We start from the raw sequence: 23334 nt of genomic DNA on the forward strand, positions 1-23334 counted from the left end.
TCCTCCTCACAGTGCCACTCCCCCCAGCCAGTGGTGAAGCTGGTACTGCAAGTTTAGGACACACCGAGTCCAAAACTGCAGGGAAGCCATGGTAAAGGGAACATTTTTCAAAAAACTTGGCAAAAATAAGGTTTTTAATGGCAAGAAAACCCGAGATTGATACAGATTGGGGGTAATATCATATGTCACGCACGTGTGTGAGGTGAACTGGCACCACAATAAATTCCCTGTGTAGATTGGCACCTGAAGTCACAGTCAAATCGTTTGTAAAGCAGAAAACAGCAAAGGATTGGGAGCAGGGAGGGCACAGGCCCTGGGCTTTGAAGCACAGAGTAGGGCCTTGACACCTGACTGCTGCTTTGGCCTGACCCAGAATGTCATATACCTGAAAGGGTCATGGGTGGTGATGCCCAGACATGTTGGTACCTGTACTAGTAAAGGCTGCAAGGCTTGGTAGTTCAAGTGGGTAAACAGGTGCTGCTGGAACTTAAAGGTGGCAGTTTGAGAACCTGCTATGCTGAGACAGTTCAACACTCATTGATTATTGTAATGGCCATTTTTATTTGGTGATACATGATAAGATAAAAGAACCAAATTATCAGATAGTATTAGCATGCTTCCTGCAAGATCCGAGGAGCTGTGCCATTTTGCTACACTGAGTACTGACACTACAGTATTGTCTTTTGATTGCTTTTGTTAACATTTGCTTTCTTTTTATAAGAAAGTCAGGTTGCATTAGTGATAGCTATCAAATGATAAGCTTATCACTTGATAAGGATACTTTCATTGATGTGCTGATAAAACTCTCTGTGGCAGCAGGGCATGATAGCCTTTTAATTCAGCCAGTTATCCTATGATAAGTATGGGTTTAATTTTTTTTTAGTTGACCCTATCACGTTTTAGATGCACAAGGAATATAACCCTATGTGGACAGCTGGTTTCCATTTTTTGTTGACGTAAAGAACAAAATGTGAATAAACTGAAAGTTACGAAAATGCATATTAATAAAGTATCTCAAACCGATCAAAGAATGCTATCATCTACCATGCCAGACTAAGCTATGATGCAGTGATTCTCACTGAAAAGCTTTAGCCCTAGGCCCCATCTACATGGGGCTTTTACTCTGGTTCTGATCTACCCCAAATCGATAGTGTCAGGTGACACACACGCTGCTCTCTGTAGCCAGCCTGGCATTTCTTGCCCTAAATCCGCCCCCCCCAAACACATTTTGTGTTGGATTTTCCTGTCAAAGCTGCTTCAGTGCTGTTCGGGAGTCCATGTGAACTCAGCTGGCTTTGGCATGGGCGTGGGCTGGTGGAAGTGGAAAGTAACATGGGGTGGGGAGAGCAGAGGGGAAACATGTTTACCCAGAAGTAACTCATTGACTTTGGTTCCACTTTGCCAGCCCTGCTGTTTTGAAAATGTGCAGCTACGAAGGAGCACAGCTGAGAAACGCTGGCTCAGTTGCTGCCTCTCACTCAATAGTCATTGGGAGTGGGGGTGGGGAGCTAGCCTTGCTGTTTTAAGCTGTGCAGCTACGAAGGAGCACAGTTGAGAAATGGTGGATGCCTGTTGATTCAAAGCTGCACAGCTAAGAAAGGGTGGTTGTCAGGGCAGATGATTCAGAAGCATTGAGCCCGTGTTTGTTTGGGGGGGTGGGGAAGCTTGTTGATTGGGCAGTTAATATACATCAAAGACAAACTGCTAGTCTCTCTCCACCTTTGCTGGCTCCGCACTCTCTGCTCTCAGCACCTCTTGCACTCCTGCTCATTCTGCATAGTATCCAGGTGGTGGCTGCCTGCTTGCCTGCCTGCCTCATAAATGTGAGTGTGTATGTGGAGTTTGTCATGAACATCTACTTGTAAGCAAGTCCTCCATTGCACTTGGTTCAACATGCGAGGGAGGGGGAGCAAGCCTCTGCTCATCGGCTGCCCCGCACCTATGCAATTGCTGCCATTTGTTTCTACTTGTGGTGGGACTTGCCTACTCCACCTCAACTAATGCGACTTCAGTTCTTGTATACACTGCAAAAGTGGAGGCATACAGCACTGCGTCTACCGTGGAAAGAGCTAATTCGATTCTGTGAAAATGCAGATTTTGCCCAAATCACTCCACAAAGCGTTTCCATTTCGATTGGCCCCTAGTGACTCCTTGTCATTATCACAAACTAGCTTATGCAGATGGAAGTTAGTGATATGTGAAGGATCATTATGCTGTGTCAAGTTTCATTTTAAAGACCATAAGTATACCTTTTTGTAAGAAAAGCAAACTACTTCACAGCCCCAGGGAAATACATAAATCATATATTTTTATCACCTTGATAGACCACCAGAAGACAAGCTCTAATATTTCAGATGCGACAAGCACTCTATACACATGAATCACAATTTGAGTTTCATTATAGCCAAACTCATGTATACCATTCTTTGTGGTTTATAGATAGTACGGTAACATTGTTAAATAGTTTTGTCTTGGGCATCTAATCTTGCACATTTTTTTAAACAGAGAAATTAAGTTAGATCCAATAGTTCTGTTCCTTGACTGGAACATACTTTTAACAAAATTATTTTGCTAAATGAAAGCCTTGGGAAAAGGACATTATTTTGCTGAAGGAGAGAGCATGTGTTGAGTTGACGCTGGAAATTAAAGATTCAGACAGCAAATTGATTCATACCATTGCAAGCCATGCAACCTAAGCCTTAGTTCAATGGGACTTACTTTGTAGTAGGTATATTTAAGATTTTGCAACCAAGCCAAAATGTACATTTTTCACAACATGCACAATAATTAAAGAGTGGGATTCTGCAGAGCAATGGAAGAATTGCTTCTTTGGGTTGGAAACACCAGTCAGTGGCTGAATCTGTCTGCATCTCATTTAGTCCCCACCCTCTTAGGATGGGTGGGAGGAATCTGGACTATTATCACCAACAGCCAACGGCCTGAAAAGTCTGCATATCAACAGAAGGGCTGCTTGTATGGATTGGTGTTTTTACCATCAGCCAGCCTTTGACTCTACCTGTAGATCCATCTACTTCCTGTGGCGGGAAGAGCTTGGAAGCGACAGTTTCTCAGCAGCTACCTGGGGCTAGAAGTGAGTGACCTACACAGCATCATGTATCTCTGATACCTTTGTGTTTGGATTTAATTGATGTGGAGCTATGACTGAAAACTGGGATATGTATAATTAAATAGGAGTACAGCTGTGCCACACAGAAACCTTTTAAAGCAGTAGTTCTAATGCTACCAATAACTAGGAAACTTTCCCTTTTTTACAAGAAAAAAACACAAATCAAATCCTTAGTGAAGGACTCAGCAGTTTTCAGTATGCCCCCCCCCCCTTTGGCATCGTTAATGGCTTTCAAATTTATCGTGGAAGCTTCAGACAAACATGGCACCTTGTCAGGTTAATTCTTAGGTGAACGTCTTACTAGCGCTGACATCTTTCCTTTCTTTCCCATTCGTTTTATGTTTCAGAATTATTATACATGATTGAACAAAACATTTTTAAAGCAATGAAACAAAAGCCTGTTTTTTAAAAAGGCAGCAAGCACATACTTACACCCAAGTGAGTCCCATCTGGCCCTAGAACACCATGGTTTGATGGAGAGGTGGCCTCTTTTCCTCTTCCTTTTTGTCTTTCAGACTTTGACAGTTTTTACACATTTTTCAAGGGGATCATTCAGAAACAGCCAAGACAAGAAGATTTGATAGCTCAAGGTATTTTGACTGGGATGTAGTCATTTGCCTCCAAGTCATCATTTCACATTCAGCCCAGGCTGCTTACTGATCAAAAGTCCCTGTCAGTTGACAGCTGCTTGGTGGCCAGTACAAAGTGATTTTGTTAGTGGCCCTAGCTTCCTCCTTACTGGAGTGATCGCCATAGGATAGAAGTGTTCACGACAGCTGGTATATGTTCACTTCGAACATAACTGCTGGACTTTATCAGCATAAAGGCAAAGCCTTTTTTCTCAATTTCTGGTGGCACATAGTTGGAGAATAAAGACCTAACATAGTTTTGCGGTTCCCATTTTACATATTTAGTCTAATGTGCTTCTTTCAAACTTTCTGGGACAACTGTATTCAATTCAGTATAACTAGTAAGTAATTTGTAATAGGAATGTATTTCTTACACTCACACTTGTATAATTAGGAAACATAACATGAAGATAAATGAGGATATTTAATGCAAACACTGTTTTTATGTACAAGGAAAGTCAAACACGGCTGGAGAATGAACTCATTTCTAAACCAGAAGCCATCTGTAGTATTAAAGACTGCCCTAGGTAAATTCGAAAGGAGGGGTTCTTTAACATCATCACCACCTGTCCAAATCTGCCCCAAGTGTAACTAAAATAAAACAGAAACAGATGGTTCACCTGGCAAAGGTGACTTTTGTCCCTGACCTGGAGATGGGGTGAACAGATCAAAGGAAATTGAGGGAATTGGTCCACCCACAATATGCTTTAAGGTACCTGTGGAAAAGAAACCTTGTGAGAAACTTGTAAAGAATAGAAATGTGCCAGTCGTTGTAACAATGGCTTTCAGCCTTTCATAGTTTCACAAAACTAGGATCATAGTAAGACTCCAACCTACATTAGGCTTCGACAGCTTCTTCATCTTCCTTTACTAATTTTGATGAGTTCATGTGCATTTATTCTGTGTCCACAGCATCAAGTTGATGTGTTGTTTTAATTCTGTTACTGGATTTTAAATCTGCATTGCTGCTAAGTTTTATTTTGTTTTTGCTTTTACTTTTATACTGTATTTTAAACTCTTAAATGTTTATAATGTAAAATATACTGTAGTTCATAGTTTTAATTGTTGTGAACTGCCCAGAGACCTTTGGTTATTGGGCAGTATAGAAATGGAATGAATGAATGAATGAATAAATGTGAAACGGCTATGCCAGAGACAGCTTTCATTTCACCTCAGACATAATACTATTGAATTCATGCAGTCAGAGTTGATAATGCAATGAGAGATGAGCTATGTGTCAGGGCCCAGCTTCAGCACTGCAGTGGGCTTTGTAGGTTATAGCCAGGATTTGATTAGAAGCTGCCTGGAAGGGTTTGGGCCTGTTCAGCCTCTGGAATGTCAGAATCCATGTGAGCTTCTCTCTGTCAGTGTTCTCAGAGCAGAGCCAGGGGGAGTCTCCCCGCTCCCTGGCCACCTGCTGGTCTGGCCTTGGCAGCAGGGAGGCTGGAAGCTGTCTGTGAGAACCTGACAGAGGTGGGGTGGGGTCTGCAGAAGGGTCACCCAGGTTGAAGCGCCAGTGCTGGCGGGCTGAGCAATTTTGCCCTGTTTAGACAGGGGCCTTGCTGAAAGGCTAAAGGCCCTCGTCTGTCAAGGGATCCGGAGGAGGTGTCTTACAGTCACACCTTCCCTTTGAAGCTGATGCAAAAGCAAAGAGTCTTTGCTAGGAATATGTCATCTTCATTGTCTGAAGCCTTCTCTGTTTGGATCTATCATCATCTGGGCTTTTGGAGGCACTCTGCACATGGACTCTCTCTTAATTGGAACTTTGGATTGCTAAAGACTTGCCATGAAAAGTACTGTGGGGCTTTTTATAGACTTCAACTCTTGTTGGCTGTGGATTTTGTGTCTTTGTTTGTCATCAGCTCAGTGTAATGGCAGGCTGGGTTTGATCTACAACTTTTGGACTTTCCTCTGCCTGGATGCATGCATTGTAGAGTTACCAATGCAAAAGCGTTGGCACAGAACTCCTTGTGTGTCTGGGGTTACCTTTCCCTTGATATTGATAGGCCTCGACCATGTAGCCTAGAGTTGTCAACAGAAGATTAAAAGTTGGACTCTCTATAGGTGTGGTTTTGTTTAGGCCTTTCAAAAATTTATCCCTTGATTACCTGAAGGTAGGGGTGTACGAACCCCACCTACCTGGCTCCTCTGGGGGTCCGCGGGCCAGGGGAGGCGATCCAGTCCTCCCCCCACAGAATCCTCTGCGGCTGGTTCCGCTCTGCGGCGAGTCCGTAGAGCCACTGGCTGGGGCCAGCTGTGGCTGGTCTTCGGACGCAAATGGCGTCCGGCCTAGCGGATGCCATTTGCGTCCCTTTGCCTTACCGTGATAGGCTATGTAAAGATTTACGTAGCCTATCTTGGTAAGGCAAAGGGACGCAAATGGCATCCACTACGCTGGACCCCATTTGCGTCCAAAGACCGCCACTGATGGACCCGGCTGGACCCAGACCTGGCAGTGCCAGGTAGGATCCGGCCGGGTTGGACTTCGTGGGGTGGCGGGGTGGGGTGATCCATTCCACCATGGACTCCGGGGGGGGGGAGATTCTAAGAATCCGGCCCCCTCAGAGTCCGTGGCGGAATTCTCCACCATCCCTACCTGATGGAGTCATTCTAGGAATAATTCCCATTCCTTTTCCTGGTTGGAACCCCGTGTATGGATTGCCTGGGTTAGATACACCAGGAATCCTGAGTCCCTTCCCTTGTGTTCAGAACCGTGGAGATGGCAATGGGGAAACCACATTGATGAGGATCTCAGTCACGGTAGTAGTGTTTAGCTTTGCACTGTTCTGGAATTACATAGAGCCTATAGCTACTGACTGTGGGCTATATGATTTCTGAAGGGTGCAACCATTAAGTTTTCACTGTGGTATTTCCTGCAATAAAGAAATCTCACTGATTTGGGTGTCCGGTATCAGCTTGCCTGAGCGTGCGCACTGGGGGGATTGGGAAACTTGACACTATCAAGTAATGTACATAAACATGTGAATCAATCCTAAGTGTTCTCACTTAGGACAGTGCTTCAGTCTATAAAGGACCTGAGCCCTTTCTCTCGTGTCATTTTCAGGAGGAATTATGGTTCATGCTCTAGTGATACTTCTCTAGAGTGGACTATCTTATGTTTTCAGGCTCATCATTTAAGAAAATTTAAATCAAATCAGAGAGCCTCTTTCAGTCCTTCATGTAAGGCAGCAAAACAAATGTCTCTGAGCTCTGACATAAAAGTACGTAATTATCACTTAACTACACAAATAATGTTGGGATTGGTCTTTTGATGCTGCTGAATGTCTGATATTTCTGGAAAGGAGGTTGGGTTTTTCCATAGAAGAAACTGCCCCTATGGTGTTTGCTGTGTTGCAAGAGATATGGCCAGGCTATAGAAGCTTACTGAATCAGAAGTTCAGCTTTCTAAAATGGAGATTTCAAAGGCAAATGGCTGTAAATGAAATCCATTTTACATGTGCTCTTCTAAACTGATCTTTAAGAAAGGGAGTCTCCCCAACAATCATCTGGTGTCTTTGTATTCCTTAGCTGATTAAGATATTTGGAATGAGATGTAGGTCTTATTATATTAATGATAAGAGGATATGCGAACCTCCAATGGGACCATTTGCCATGTTTATCAAAACTCTTGTGGCTGATACTGAAATTATCCTAATCTTTTGTCTGACCTGGAATCTCCAAGTTTGTTTCTTATTTTACTTTAAATGAAATTTATTTGGCAATTCCAAATAAATCTATTATAGGAATGCTGTTATGCACAATGAAACTCACTATGGGCATTTGTATAGTCTGATAAATAATGGTGAACAATAGGTATTTGCTTAAAGGGTATGGGTATCTGGAATGTGAATCACAATCCATTTTCCCAGGCTGAAGATGGAACAGAAGCTATTTAACAGTTTTGTATGAATCCAGTATGTGCACAAAAAGAACTGAAAGAAGAAGCCACTTGGGCAGCTTGGTTAATGAGTTGGTTTGAGTTTTGCCTGGTTCAAATTGTTTTGATAACCCAGTTATATCTGCTTAACCTGCATATATAGCCAGGTGTTGCTAGAGATCACTGGCTGTCTCCATTCTGTTATTCACATTATCACTCACCTTGGCTCAAAATTTGTGCATTGTTTTCGGAAAAGCTGCCACAAGAGATCTAGCAAGCTAGGACAAAATGCACTTGAAGTTTCCCACTGAAACCCTCTATTGCAATGGACAAGGGAGTGTCAACACCCTTTAATATAGTGGCGTGGGACCTTCCAAAACCATTAATGCCTAATTTTCCTCTGTTCCCTACTTTAATTACTCTGTTGGTAATTATTGATTCATTATGGAGAGGCCTCAAGTGTCTTTACAAGAAGTACTTAACCCTTACCTTAATTATTTTTAGGGATGGGATGAAGAGAAGAGAAAAACATCCAAGATTAATAGCAGAATTCAACATACGCAGGATATTTTTGTTGTATATTTATACTTTTCATATTCTGGTATTACTCTGAAGACATGCAACCGTGCACCTGATTGCATTCTCATGGGGTGTTTTTCTTCCCTCAGATATTGATGAGTGTGCTGCTAAGATGCATTATTGTCATGCCAACACAGTGTGTGTTAACCTGCCTGGATCATATCGCTGTGACTGTGTCCCAGGATATATCCGCATTGATGATTTCTCATGTACAGGTAAGCTCTTGATATGACAGCAATCACACTATGATACTTTATTAATAACTGATGGTGTTCAGTTGGAAGGAACTAAATATTTTTCATACTGTATGTCAGGCAAGAGTTTCCTTGAGGAAAAATACAACATGATTGAAAGTAGAAGAAAATGTTGGTCTCATATTGTTTAAGTGCTTCAGTTTTCAAGATTTTACCAGTATTGTGTGCAGTGTTATTGCTGGATTTGTATTAGAGAGCTAGGCCACAAATAAACCAGTGAGATGGAAGTATAGTGAATTTTATAGGTTAATTGTAAATTAATGCTAGTTTAAATTCATAGAAAAGTATACTGTCATATTTTGTCCTCCCTAATCCAGATTATTCTGGATATTGCATATTCCCTGAGTTTCTTGGAGCAGTGTACATTGCAAAACTAAGGTCTGCATGTGCCTTTAATTAGGTAAAAAATAATGGTCTTTTGTGGAAACATTTGTGGAAATGGACGTAGCCTTAAACAGACACTTACGATTTGTATTCAGTGTAAGTTTGTTATATGATCTTCCTGACCTTAGTCTCCTTGAATTTAAAGCTCTGAGAGAAGGGGAAATGTGTTTGTTATATCTATAAAAGACAGAAATTTACAAGAGCACTTTTGAGAGGAGGTGGAGAAAACTTTTCTAGAAATTGGTACCTCATTGCATGATTCTGTTGTATATACACAGTGTGAAATTATTTCTTTTCCTTTGTTAGATGCTAATTCAAGGAGTTGCTGCATACTTGTTCTTACAACGTCATTGTGCTCAAAGAAGCTTCTCCTCCTCACCTTCACAGAACCAATCATCTGTGGGGAAAGGGAGTGCTTGGACTGAGCCCAGTACTTGCAGCTTCTCCCTCCCTCCCCCCCTCCCTCCCCCACCTCACCAAGCCCCCCAAAACATCAGGAGCAGAAAGATTTTTTGTGTGACACAAAAAACCTGGTGTAGGGCTGGGCTGGTGGTTGGGGCACAGCACAGTAGCCTTTATGCACTTGTGATAAAGTTGGTTGGTTCATGCTCCATGCATCTCTAAAGAGAATGCATTTATATGCCATCTGATTATTTATCCACCCATAAAGTAAAACCCACATAAATATTTGTTTGAATGGCCATTAGGAAAACAATTGTGCTTGCTAATTGCTAAGAGTTAATATTGCTTTAATTCTTAAAGAAGAAATGAATAAGGAAGAAATATAGTAGCTTTGGACATCAAAACTGGGTGTTCCTTTCCTTTTCTTTTTTTTAAATAAGTGTCAGCAAATATTCATAATGAGAAGCCTTAGGGAATATGAATGATTTCAGCTAATATCTGCAGGTGGTTTGTTTGAAAATTAGGAAGAAAAAGAATTTGTATGTGTTTCCTTAGAATTTGAGAAAAGTTCCTTCTTACCAGTACATTGATAGGTAACTTCTGGCACATTAGAAGTTACCCCTGCATCTTAGGACCGCATTCTGAACTTTAACGTTTTCCTCCTCTTGTATGGGGTAGTGAAAGGCGGTGGGCAGTGGTTCTGAAATGGAATGGCAGTTTTACAGGGCAACCTCTCTTTTCAGCAGGAAAGATGGTCAAATTGAAGTTAGTATGCTGAATGATTATTTCAGAATGGAAATCTGGAAATCATGTGTTGAGTATATGCAGTCTGTAAGGAAGGTCCTAGAGAATAATCAGGGGTGTGGTGTGGGATTAAAAAAATATTTGATTGTGTGTGACCGGCAAGGTGTGGCTGGGGTGGGGAGAGGATAAAGATTCACAGCAAGGTTCAGAGGCACAGCTTGGATATATTCAATATTAAATTGCAAAAATTTGCTGTATTTTATACCTCACATAAAAGCAGAGCTATAGGTATTTTGAGGAATAATCATCTCTAGATTAATATCTGGAGGAGGGAAATGTTCCTGGCCTACAAAGGACAATATGCCATGTTATCTAGAGATAACATGCATGAGCTTATCTTAGAAATGAATGAATGAATGATGTGACTAAAACTTTTGGGGAAAGTTCTCCTTTTTTATTTGAAAGTAATGCAAATAATTAACTTTCAGCAGACATACAGGTGGTGGTGGTGGTGGTGGTGGTGGTGGTGGTGTGTTTTACCATTTGATATCATGGTGTTTGGGTTTCCATCCTAAAAAATACGGTGTTTATACTGCTTCAAAGCTGGTATCAGCGCTCTAGGATTTCTGACAGGAGTCTTTCCCAGCCCTGCTTGGATATGCCAGGGAACTTGGAACCTTCTGCATGTACATTGATCCTCATTCACCACAATTTAGATAATTTTCCTCTGTATTCTACATATTCCCTGGAAATCTGGTCTTTTACAAAACCTGATGCTAGAAGACTTTCAGGTGCAGACTTTTGCTACTTATTTTTATTCTGACACTGAATATGGAGTATATTTTTATTTTTTTAGGTTTCTATGTAGCCACTACTAATTTTCTATTGCTCATCTCTTTTCAACAAGACAGTGGGTGGGTTCAGAGGTAATGCCTAAACCATGGTTTGTCATTACAAGAAAGAGCTTTCTGCTCAGAAGTTCCTTTATCTTCTTACATACTCTGCTTCAGTTAATTGCCTCCGTTCATGCAAACCATAATGGGTCAGTACATTTCAACTAGCAACCTGTGGTTCATGTTTGCCCTCAAAACCAGGATTGCAAACTAGCTTCAAACTGTGGCTTGGATTCCTGGTTTGGAGAGCAAGTGCAAAGTGTAGTTTGCTGCTTTGGATTAATGCCAAAGTCTGACTTGCATGAAAATAACTCATTGAAATGGAGCATGTGAGGGGACTCAGGGGAGGAGGGAACATGACAACATAAGGCTCAGTCACATAGTGTTCACCACTGCTTTCAGGTAATTTATGAAGATGTTAGATAGCAAAAGTCGCAAAAGTCTCTGGGAGACTTCACACTGTTTACTTAAATCCATTGTGGAAACTTCCTATTTATTCCTACCCTCCGCTTCCCAACAGTTTCCAGTCCATAAGACTATCTTTCCTCTTATGTCTTTGTTGTTAATTTGTCTTAGTAGCCTTTGATTGAGTACCCTTAAATTATATAATGTGTTTAAAGGGACACAACAGTGCCCCTTTAGTTAAGGTGAGTTGCTCAGAAAGGTTCCATTATTATAAGTCTCAAAATTCATATAGTTCTGTGAACTGATAAATGTATGCTCACTTTAGGGATGTTCACACAATAAATTCAATATACTGTACATACAACCTGTGCACATGTATACACAGATTGTTGATTGGTGTATGTGTACAGTTACTCACATGTACCATTCAACTTGGGTACAAACTATACTGTAAATACAATAAGGCTCAGATTCTTCATAAGGCAATATTAGACCAGACAACATGGGGCATGTTTGCTGGTGCCAGACGCTCCATCCTTCCCATCTGGATTTGCGCCTGAAAGGCCAAGGAGAAGTGTGGGTGTATGGAGGGTAAGTTGTAAGCAAGCAGAGTTTGTGACATTGTACAACATCATTACTTATCACAGGGCACATCTGTTAAGTCATCATACTTAGCTTCCAATTTCCTGGCTTTGTAGAAATTCAGTCAACATGAGATAGCCTTAACTCTGGTCTTAAATTGGCAGATTTTTAAAAAAACAAATAATTGAATATTATCCATTCTCTTTCTACTAAATCAGAGCTTCATTTTCCATGTATATATACTACATTTTTTCTATCTAAATCTTTTTTTTTTTACTACTGACTTTTAATTTTGAAGAACTGCATCTGTCTTTAGAGATTAATTTCATAGCTCATCATTCAAGTGTATTTCTGTGTGCTTTTGTGCTATAGAGAATTGCTTCTAACCTTCATTTCCCCATTGCATCTGTTACATGAATTGGCTAGATTGTCTTTGGTGGGCAATAAAGAAATCTCCAGATTCTCATATCTATAAAAGAATGAATTTCATATGGAGAGTAGAACAAGTGTAGACTGACCTGGAACAATTTTAACAAATGGTCTGTGAAAAAATAAACAGTGATTTGCCAAAGGTCTCACTGGAGCAGCAAAGCTTTATGTAATTGCAGTTTTCTGTACAGATGCAATGGTGGACATTAAAGCCTTTCATACTTTTGTGAACTGCCTTTGTATAGTAGAAAAGGAACGTATTCAAGATACATTCTCAGTTTGTCTCCATGTGATGCCCTCATCACATAATAAAACTCTTGGTTTAAAATATGTAAATTTTCTCTAGTTTGGAAAAATCAAAAATTGTCTAATTGAGGCCTTTGTTTTTTGTAACAATGCAGTTGATTACACTTCACCTGAGACTGCAGAGTAACTCAAGATGCAAACAAACAGATGCACATAGTTAGTATGATGAGCTCATTGTGTATCTGAACTCACCCATTTGGGGTCAGACACATTCGTGCTTTATGTTCTTCCCATTTCCAGCAGAAGCCACTGGTACTAGTAGATTAGCCACTACTAATCTGATCTGGCAGTCACAAGCAACTTCCTTTCCCTCCTCCCAAGCTTGCTGTATAGAGTGCTGATCGGCTTGCCCTACTATTACAAAACAACCTTCCTTTCCCACTCCCTCATCTGGCTGTGCACAGTGCTTTTGAGAATCTATAACCACTTCCCTGTCCCCTGCTGGAGTAGTTTTCCAGCAGAATCAAATGTATTAAATATTTTTTTTTTGGAAGAATTGAATAAACATTTAAGAGGATAAACATGCCAGGTTTTCTGGGGGGAAAAAAATACTGAAAAGTCTGCAGCTGGAGTTGGGTCCTTGGAAGCTGCTAAGAGCCCCGAGTTCTTCAAGTTTTTGATTTCTTCCTTCCTTATTCTCCCCTTGCCACACCTTCCTAGTAGGGATGGCAAGCGCTTCCACATAGAAAGGGGCTGCTCAGCTTTGTCAGCCAAACTGCCCCACTCTTCTCAGACCAGCTGAGGCTCCTTGCAGTGCGACTGTGACTTGAGCACTTAGTGCTCAAGTCACAGTCGCACTGCAAGGAGCCTCAACTTTATACACATTATATAATTTATAATATCTTTAAACACATTTATAATTTATAAATTTTAAATTAAAATTTATAATCCCTTTAAACACATTATATAATTTAAGGGTACCCCATCAAAGGCTACTAAGACAAATTAACAACGAAGGCATAAGAGGAAAGATAGTCTTATGGACTGGAAACTGTTGGGAAGTGGAGGGTAGGAATAAATAGGAAGTTTCCACAATGGATTTAAGTAAACAGTGTGAAGTCTTCCGGAGATTGAGAAATCATGATTGAGAAATCATGGAGGACGGGGGAAGTGCCAGATGACTGGGCTAATGTTGTCCCTATCTTCAAAAAGGGTTAAAAGGAGGAACCTGGGAACTACAGACCAGTCAGTCTGACATCAATCCCTGGGAAAATTCTGGAGCAGATGATAAAGCAATCCATCTGGAAGCACCTTGAAAACAATGCAGTGATTACTTGAAGCCAACATGGAATTGTCAAAAACAAGTCCTGCCAGATGAATCTGATCTCATTTTTTGATCAAGTAACCTCCCTTGTGGACCGTGGGAATGCTGTAGACATCATATACCTCGACTTCAGCAAAGCTTTTGACAAAGTGCCCCATGATATCCTGATGAGCAAACTAGCTCAAAGTGGGCTAGATGAAACAACGATCTGGTGGATCCACAGTTGGCTACAGAATCGGACTCAAAGAGTGCTTATCAGTGGGACCTTCTCAAACTGGGGAGAGGTAATGAGTGGGGTACCGCAGGGCTCAGTCCTAGGCCCAGTGCTCTTCAACATTTTTATTAATGACTTGGAGGAGCAGGTGCAGGGAATGCTGATCAAATTTGCAGATGACACAAAATTGGGCAGGATAGCTAACACTTTGGAAGACAGAAACAAAATTCAAAGTGATCTTGATAGACTGGAGCGCTGGGCAGAAAACAACAGAATGACATTTAATAGGGATAAATGCCAAGTTCTGCACCTAGGAAAAAGAAACCAAATGCACAGTTACAAGATGGGGGATACGTGGCTCAACAACCCTACAAGCGAGAAGGATCTTGGAATTGTTGTCGATCACAAGCTGAATATGAGCCATGTGATGTGGCTGCAAAAAAGGCCAATGCTCTTTTGGGCTGCATTAATAGAAGCATAGCTTCCAAATCCAGGGAAGTACTAGTTGCCCTCTACTCAGCACTGGTTAGGCCTCATCTGGAGTACTGTGTCCAGTTCTGGGCACCGCACTTTAAGAAGGATGCAGACAAACTGGAGAGGGTTCAGAGGAGGGCAAGAAAGATGATCAGGGGACTGGAAACAAAGCCCTATGAAGAGAGACGGAAAGAACTGGGCATGTTTAGCCTTGAGAAGAGAAGACTGAGGGGAGACATGATAGCGCTCTTCAAGTACTTGAAAGGTTGTCACAGAGAGGAAGGCCAGGATCTCTTCTTGATCATCCTAGAGTGCAGGACACGGAATAATGGGCTCAAGTTACAGGAAGCCAGATTCCGGCTGAACATCAGGAAAAACGTCCTGACCGTTAGAGCAATATGACAATGGAACCATTGACCTAGGGAGGTGGCTCTCCCACACTGGAGGCATTCAAGATGAGGCTGGACAGCCATCTGTCAGGGATGCTCTGACTTGGATTCCTGCATTGAGCAGGGGGTTGGACTCGATGGCCTTGTAGGCCCCTTCCAACCCTACTATTCTATGATTCTATGAGATCTATATTGTGACTTTTGCTATCTAACATCTTCATAAATGATGTGAAAGCAGTGGTGAATAGATCATCATCAGCTCCTAAGGACCCAACTCCAGCTGCCCCTTAGGTGGAGTGCCATGCTTTTGGCTGAAGCTGCAGCTTACTCCTTTAGTCTTCCCCTCTCCCATAGTTGGGTGGCCAAAGGAGCTCCAGCACCATGGCCAGCCATGGCCATGAGTCCTGGGCAGCTGCAACAGTCAAGCTGCCATTGGATGTCTCAGCTCTTCTCAGCTCCAGCGACTTGGAAGAGGAGGGCTCCATTGCGCCTTCTCTCCAGTCAGTGATTTTGGCACCAAATTCTGAGCGTCATAAAAGAAAGGAGGGGTGAATGGTGATGCTTCATGCGAGGCCTCTGAACGGGTTGGTTTCCCATGAGGTTAAGGAAGTTTTCCTCTCTATAGAGCAGCAGATCTCTCATTTGAGCAAAATCCCTGCTAAGAGACATAAGGGGAAGGAAAGGAAAGCAGGAGCAGGGGTAAACGTAAAAAGTCTCACCTTTCTCCTTCTCCAGGCTTCTCTTCTGATCCTACTTTGTCCTCAAGCATTGTGCAAACTGAACAGTCCCCTCCTAGAAAAAGGTAAAAAGGGGAACATTCTAAGAACACACTCTCTCATAGGCACAACCTAGCTAAATGTAAAGGGAAAGAACCTTCTGTTTTGTCACATATTTCTCCTTCTAGTTCTGAGGTTTCCCACAGCAGTAGTGATCATGAGGAGGGAGAACTTTCAAAGGCACTTATTTCAGTCAGTTCCCCCCGCTCTTTTGGCTAGAATTCAGTGAGGATATTCACACACTAGAATTCAGTGAGGATATTCAAAAACTGCAAGAGACCCTCAGTCAGTCTTCTAAAGGGGCAAAAGTGGTCTTTCCCCAAGGTTCCCCTAAACCCATGGTTGTGCCTTTTCCTAACACCTTCGATGAGATTTAGAAATCTGAATGGGGCACTCCATCCAAGTTTAAGCAAGTCCAGAAGCTAGCTAATAGGCACTACATGGTTCCCCCAAAGTCATGGACCTCCCCAAGTTTCCAGCTGTAGATACCCTAGTTGCAGCGCTATCCTCTACCACAGCTATCCCTGCTGATGGGGAGGTGAGGTCCCAGAGACCCCTGTGATAAATAAGTAGAAATAGCCCTCTGAAAGGATTTCGTGTATGCAACTCTGTCTACACCAGGGCCAACTTTCTCTGGGTGGAGGAGCTAGCTGAATGGGATGCAGTTTCTTAACCCATTAAAGATGGTTTGAAAAAGATTGCTTACTCTGCTGTTTGCTCTGTTGCCCTTATGGCAGATTCTTCCCTTGATGCCATTCAATTCACTGCTCATACCATGGCTGCCAACACTGGCTAAGGTGCTGGGATGTTGATCTGGGCTCTCGGGCCAGGCTAACCAGTTACTCCTTCACTGAGGCCAAGCTGTTTGGACCTCCCTTAGAGGCAGTCCTTCTTGGGCAGAAACCAACACAATTAAATGTAATAGGGATAAATGCCAAGTTCTGCACGTAGGAAAAAGAAACCAAATGCACAGTTACAAAATGGGGGATACGTGGCTCAACCACACTACAAGCGAGAAGGATCTTGGAATTGTTGTAGATCACAAGCTAAATATGAGCCAACAATGTGATGTGGCTGCAAAAAAGGCAAATGCTCTTTTGGGCTGCATTAATAGAGGCATTGCTTCCAAATCCTGTGAAGTAGTAGTTGCTCTCTACTGAGCACTGGTTAAGCCTCATCTTGAGTACTGTGTCCGGTTCTGGGCACCGCACTTTAAGACAGATGCAGACAAGCTGGAGGGGGTTCAGAGGAGGGCAAGAAAGATGATCAGGGGACTGGAAACAAAGCCCTATGAAGAGAGACGGAAAGAACTGGGCATGTTTAGACTTGAGAAGAGAAGTCTGAGGGGAGATATGATAGCACTCTTCAAGTACTTGAATGGTTGTCACAGAGAGGAAGGCCAGGATTTCTTCTCAATCAGCCCAGAATGCAGGACACGGAATAAGGGTTTCAAGTTACAGGAAGCCAGATTCGGACTGAACATCAGGAAAAACTTCCTAACTGTTAGAGCGATACGATAATGGAACAAATTACCTTGGGAGGCAGTGGGCTCTCCCACACTGGAGGCATTCAAGATAAAGCTGGACAGCCATCTGTCAGGGATGTGTTGACTTGGATTCCTGCATTGAGCAGGGGGTTGGACTCAATGGTCTTATAGGCCCCTTCCAACCCTACTATTCTATGATTCTATGAGACATGGGATAAAAAGAAAATGCCCTCATCAACAAAAAAGGATATTAGAAAACCTAAAACCCAGTACTTTCATTCTAACAGTTTCTCCTCTGCAGCCCACCCTTCAAGGTCCTTCAAAGGCAGATGAAATTGTGGGTTGAAATCCCAGGGAGAGTCTGCTTCCCAACCCTATCGTTCCTCCTATTTTTCTTTCTCCTGCTTCAACAAGAGGAACAAGAAGAATGCTTCCACCTGACATTAGGGAGATTGTGGATTAGTGTCTGGTTAGGAGCTGCCTTCTCCATTTCTCCCACCTCTGGACTCACCACTACCACAGCCATGCGGGTAAGAGACACTGTCACCAAGGGAATCACTGCACATTGCCTGAGAGGAGCAGTCTCTTTAGCTGTCTTCCATGGAAATTTTCCCATAGAAAATATTTGCAAATCAGCCGTCTGGGCTTCTGTCCACACTATAAAATTGATCCCCTTTCCTTTGCAGATGCATCCAGTATGAAGATTCTGTAGAATCTTCTGTAGAAGATTCTAGCCTCCTGATCCTGTAAGCCCTCCCTTCTGATACTGCTCTTGTATACCCCAAGGTGAAGGAATTCCCTCCGGGATCCGCAGGAGAAAGTAGAATTTTTCCTTATCATGAATTTCTATTCTCTGGGTCTCCCAGAAGGCATTCAACCCCCCTCTTTCTTCTCAGGGTCAGCACAAGTTCCCTTTTTAGTCTAGGTCTTCTGCCTTCGGCACACATGAGGGTGGTAGGTAGGGAACCCTGGGACTGTTTGTTTTTTCCTTGTTCTGCCAGTTTTTTCACTGTTTATGCATTGCCTTATTAATTGTGGCCCCTTCCCTTCATGGCTGGGCCTTTTTTCTCATTATTGTTAGTTAAAGGAAGGATGCAGTTATTAACAGCATGGGGTAGAGGGGTAGCCTTGCTCTTCCAGTCCAGTCTGGGAGGACGGGGTGGCCCCTCCCCCTAGAGAAGCAGCTTGAAGATTGGGCAGTGCCTATCTCAGCCAGAGGGAGGTGCCATCCTGAAGTGAAGGAATGCCCTCCAGGAGACCCAGAGAGTAAAAATTCATGGTAAGGAAAACGTCTACTTCTTCTTACTGGGATTACTGTGAAATAGGTTTCTGTTTTTGCTGAAAACTGTGGGTTCAGAGGAGCTGTTGAGAGTGTTTGGGGCTCAGACCCCACCTCTGCCTTGTACTCAGTCTTGTCCTTTGCCACACTCCCATTGCAGCTATTCTGTGGTGGTGCCCAGGACAGTTTCTCAAATCACCAAATGTTGTTGAAAAATTGCACTGCTGTTCTGCTCCATCCTCACTGGTTTGTGGTTTGAAAAAAGATGTAAGCAGCAGCAGAAAAATTGCTCGTGACATCGTCTGGACCCTCTGTAAGATTATGTGAATTATGTGTGGTGATTGTACAATAAAAGCCTTGTCTGCCAGCCTTCTGTGTGTGCGTGTGTGTGTGTGCACGCGCGCGTTACATGAATATGTTCCAAACTCTACACATCAACACTGCACACTGTGAAAAGAAATTCTTCAAGGAAGTTATTAGCATTCTTCTACTCATAAAAAAAGAGAACAGGTAAGGCCCTATGTGCATGGGTCTCCATTTGTATTTCTGATTCCTTATCTTCATATAAGAGGCATTGCAATTCAGGACCATGATACATAGTTGGGAACTGTGTCCTTTGATAGCTGTAAAAAAATAGCACAGTTCTGAACAAATGGTCAATCAGTTTTGGTTTACTCTGTATTATTTCTTAACATTTACAGAAGCAATGTCTCAATACACAAATTATATATTGCTTTCAAAAAGAAAATTCTTAGACATTGTGTCTGTAGTAGTTTATGTACCAGCTAGATAGTCTATTTCATTCTGCAAAATAGAGATTTACCATGGGAATCAGGGAATGTAGTCTTTAAGGAACAGCCCCTGCAGTTCAAATGGGATTTTAGGACACCATGCATGTTGTTGTTATGATTGATAGTGCATGTAGCTAATTGAATCTAATGGTTTTGTTTCTTGCTGTATTTGATTTGGCATTCACATAATTTTTTCCTGTTGCTTACTGCAGACAGATAACTATACATACTGTACTGCATGCTGCTACCAATAAATAACAAAATTAAAAGTATAGTGTAGAAATGTAGCATGCATGGGTACATTCTGATCCAAATGAAGATGCATACCATGATCCAAGCAGAGGCATACAGGTACAAAATGCACCTTCCACATATATATCCCTATCTGGATGATGAACCATGCCTGTTTTCTCGACTGATCCAGTAACATCAGGTAGTTGTCAATTAGTGCCTATCAGCTACATTCAGAGGGGATGGAGATAACAGACTAGATTTAGTACCCTCCCTCTCTGGAACTGCCAATCAGTGCTGTTGGCTGATTAACTGGCCATTGTTCTGTATTGGCTGTCACAGCTGGTCATCATGTTGGAGTCTTGGGGAGCATGTTTTGTTAATGTGTTCATTAAGGGATGCTTTCCTTCTGGGAATGATGTGATCCCTGATCTTTAGATTAGCCACACTGATTTTAGTCATATTGGGAATTATAATGTGGATAAGTCTCAAGCCCTCTGGAAAAATCTGTCCTTTTCCCTTCTGCTTTCTCTGCCTCAGACTTAATCCTACCTTGACCAAATTCCTATCACTTAACTTTCTGTTCAGCGGCAGAATTGCCATTCAAAACACCAAAATAACTATGCATAATAACTATGTGTGGTTACTCCATCACTAAGTAATCAAAACCTAGGAATGTGTCAATCACCAGAACTCGAGATTGTTGAGATTTTTCAAATTCTACCTTGAAGCTCATGTCCATATCAGATTGTGAGCTTTGGGTTTTTTTTAATGAAAATTTGTATGTATTTTCATGCTCATTTCACCAAATGTATGTATCAGTTATGCACATTTTTGAAATGTGTACCATTTTTTCCCATTGATTAAAGCATGTTTGCATGCATTTTTTAAAAAAGTATGCATTTTTCCATGCACAGTTTTTGAATGTACACATTTTTAGAACGCTTTGTTGTTGTTGTTGTTCCACAAAGTGCATCACAAGCTCGGAAATGTACCAACTTTGACATCAGATTGCGTTTGGGTCCATATTCTGGTTTGGGAGGTGCAAATTGAGTAAATTCTGATAAAAAATAAACTGAAGTGAATTTCTCATACATCCCTACCTAAACCATTTCCCTCCCCTGTCAATCTAGAATTCAATGGCTTTAATTCAGGGTGACTTATAGGCAGGTTTAAGCACTGGACATTTCTGGTGACCAGCTGTCCTTCCCTTTCTACTTTTCAAAATGAAAAGCAATGTCAACAACTTTTATTATTTTTATTTATTTGTTTGTTTGTTGTATTTGTACCCTGCCTTTCTACCAAGAAAATGGCACTCAAGTTGGCTTACAATCATAGGAACTATTTTTTTTAAAAAATAAAAACGGTATTAAAACAATAATAAAACAAATATATTAAAAACATAATTAAAAACACAACAATAGCAGAATAGAAATGCCATCCAACCCAACATACCAGCTTACTTGCAAAAAGCTGTTCGAATAAAAATGTTCCTGCCTGTTCCTGGCAGAAGGACAACAGAGAAGGAACCAACTTAGGCCTCCCTCTTCAGGAAGTTCCACAGCCTGGGAGCTTCCACCAAGAAGGCCCTCTCTTGCATCACCACTACATGTGTCTCTGAAGGCAGAGGTACCAAAAGAAGCCTTTGCTAAAGATCTTAAGCCAAAGCAGGCTTGAAGGCAGTGTTTCAGCTGATCTGGTCCCAAGCCATATTACATTCATGTGCCTTGGATTGGTGGTATGTAATTTGTATCGTATTTTGTATTTGTATTGTAGCGGTGGCTTAGTGGTTAAGACGCTGAACTGCAGACTGGAAGGTCGGCAGGACAGCAGTTCGAGACCCGAGTGCTGCGTGACAGAGTGAGCTCCCGTCTTCAGTCCCAGCTCCTGCCAACCTAGCAGTTCGAAAGCAAGAAATTGCAAGTAGATAAATAGGTACCGCTTCAGCGGGAAAGGTAACAGCGTTCCATGCACCTGGGTGTTCAGTCATGCCGGCCACATGACCACGGAAGCGTCTTCGGACAGCGCTGGCTCTTCGGCTTAGAAACGGGGATGAGCACCGCACCCTAGAGTCGGACACGACTGGTTGGGGACACCGTTACCTTTACTTTTTAATTTGTATCTCTTGTTCTTAGAGGCCAAAGTTTGGCAAAAAGAGTGCCTGAAAAGCAATCTGTACTGCAACCGATACAATGCATTGGCCCATTATTTATGTATTTATTCATTAGCATTAATAGACTACCTTATCTGCTAAAAAGCCATAAAGATTATGTATAACAATTTTAAACAGTAAAACTATAAAACAATATCAACAACAACATTAAAATGGTTAAAACATCAAACTACACATTTGAAAAGGATAATTGAAAAGATTAGTCTTTACACCCTTATGGACGGAGCAATCCTATGGCCTCTAGACATATCTGAGGGGCCACAGGATAGTGGGGATTCCCCCCCCTCTGAAGTTGGAGACAGCACTCTGACCTCAGAAGATCTGCCTTCCCTCCCCGCACATCTGGCTGGTTGGAAAATGAACCTCGGAGAGGGGGGAAAGGGTGGGAGTGGAGGAGACTGAACAGGACAAGATATGAGCTATCCTGAGCCTCTTCCAGCCTCCTTCTCTGAAGCGCCATCACTAGATGGGCAAAACACCCCATATACAGAAAAACCCAGCAACCGGAGGCCAGGGGGCAAACATCACCTCTGCTGCTTTAGCCTGGCAGAGCACTGGACACATGGAAGCCTCCAAGTTCAGAGGCTTTTGTCTCATGAGGGCACAACCCATAGGATTGTGCCTTAAAAGCCGGGTGGGGGGGTATTCATAGTTCTTGAGGAAGCACATTCCATAGTTTGAGAGCAATACAGGAGAAAGCCCTTTCATGCTGACAAATGTGCCCCTGCAGGTAATGGCTCCTTCAAAGGGCCCTCTCCTGCAGATCTTAATACCCAGACAGGTTCATAGCAAGACAGGCAGACCCTTAGATAGCCAGGTCCTAAGCTGTTTGGGGTTATAAGGTTAAAATTACCACCTTGAATTGCACCAGGAAAGCAACTGGCAACCTGTGGAGGTGTTTCAGGACAGTTGCAATATGGTCCTGATGCTGTGCACTGGTTAGCAGCCTAGCTGCTGCATTTTGCAGCAGTTGAAGCTTCTGGACACTCTTCAGGGGTAACCCCATATTGATCTCTGCTGACCTGCCCCATTCTGGAAATGAGCACTGCTACTCATTTCTGTGCTAATTCTAGGAACTGAGAGTTCCTGTTGTGCTAGTGGTCCATTCTAGTAGTCCAACAGAACTAGCGGAGGTGCAGTGGCAATAGAGGATACGTCTTGAAAACTAAGAAATGTTCCCAGAAAATGTAGAAATGGTTGGAGTTGGTAAAATGAATGGAAACCCCACAAAAAGATAAGCAACTGTGAAGGTGTTTGATTTGGTGATTAAATATATGGCAGGAAAATTAGGAGTAGAAGATATTGGAAGTGGATTTATGATGATGTAATAATGAAAACAAACTGGAGGAGAAACAAACTTTTACCTTTTGATATAATTTAAAGTATTGGGGGAAATCACTTCTATTCATACTTAACATATAATATAGGAGTTTTCAATTGTGACAAAGAAACAAAAATATGTGAATGAGGGGGAACGTGCTGCTTCTGTCTACTCCCTCCTTCCGTGCCCATATGCTAGTCATGCAGTTTTTGGATGCTCTGTTCTTTGCCCTCTGTGCATGGAGGCTCTGTGCTGGGCATCTAGAGAGCAAGGTACTGGCCCATATATATGGAAATAACCTGAAGCAAGTGCATTAAAAATATAA

At 42.2% G+C, this 23334-nt stretch overlaps 1 protein-coding gene across 1 annotated transcript in view; it reads left to right on the top strand.

Moving 5' to 3' along the window:
• The window catches only part of NELL1 (neural EGFL like 1), a 673415-nt gene that overhangs the window by 331510 nt on the left and 318571 nt on the right, over positions 1–23334 (top strand). The window contains exon 13 of the mRNA XM_084852331.1: positions 8302–8427. Coding sequence (XP_084708457.1) covers positions 8302–8427 — 126 coding nt within the window. The remainder of the gene's footprint in view (positions 1–8301; positions 8428–23334) is intronic.

This window comes from Heloderma suspectum, chromosome 1 (assembly GCF_057233095.1).
Source record: "Heloderma suspectum isolate Gila_16-S chromosome 1, 16-S_ref, whole genome shotgun sequence".
NCBI lineage: Eukaryota > Metazoa > Chordata > Lepidosauria > Squamata > Helodermatidae > Heloderma > Heloderma suspectum.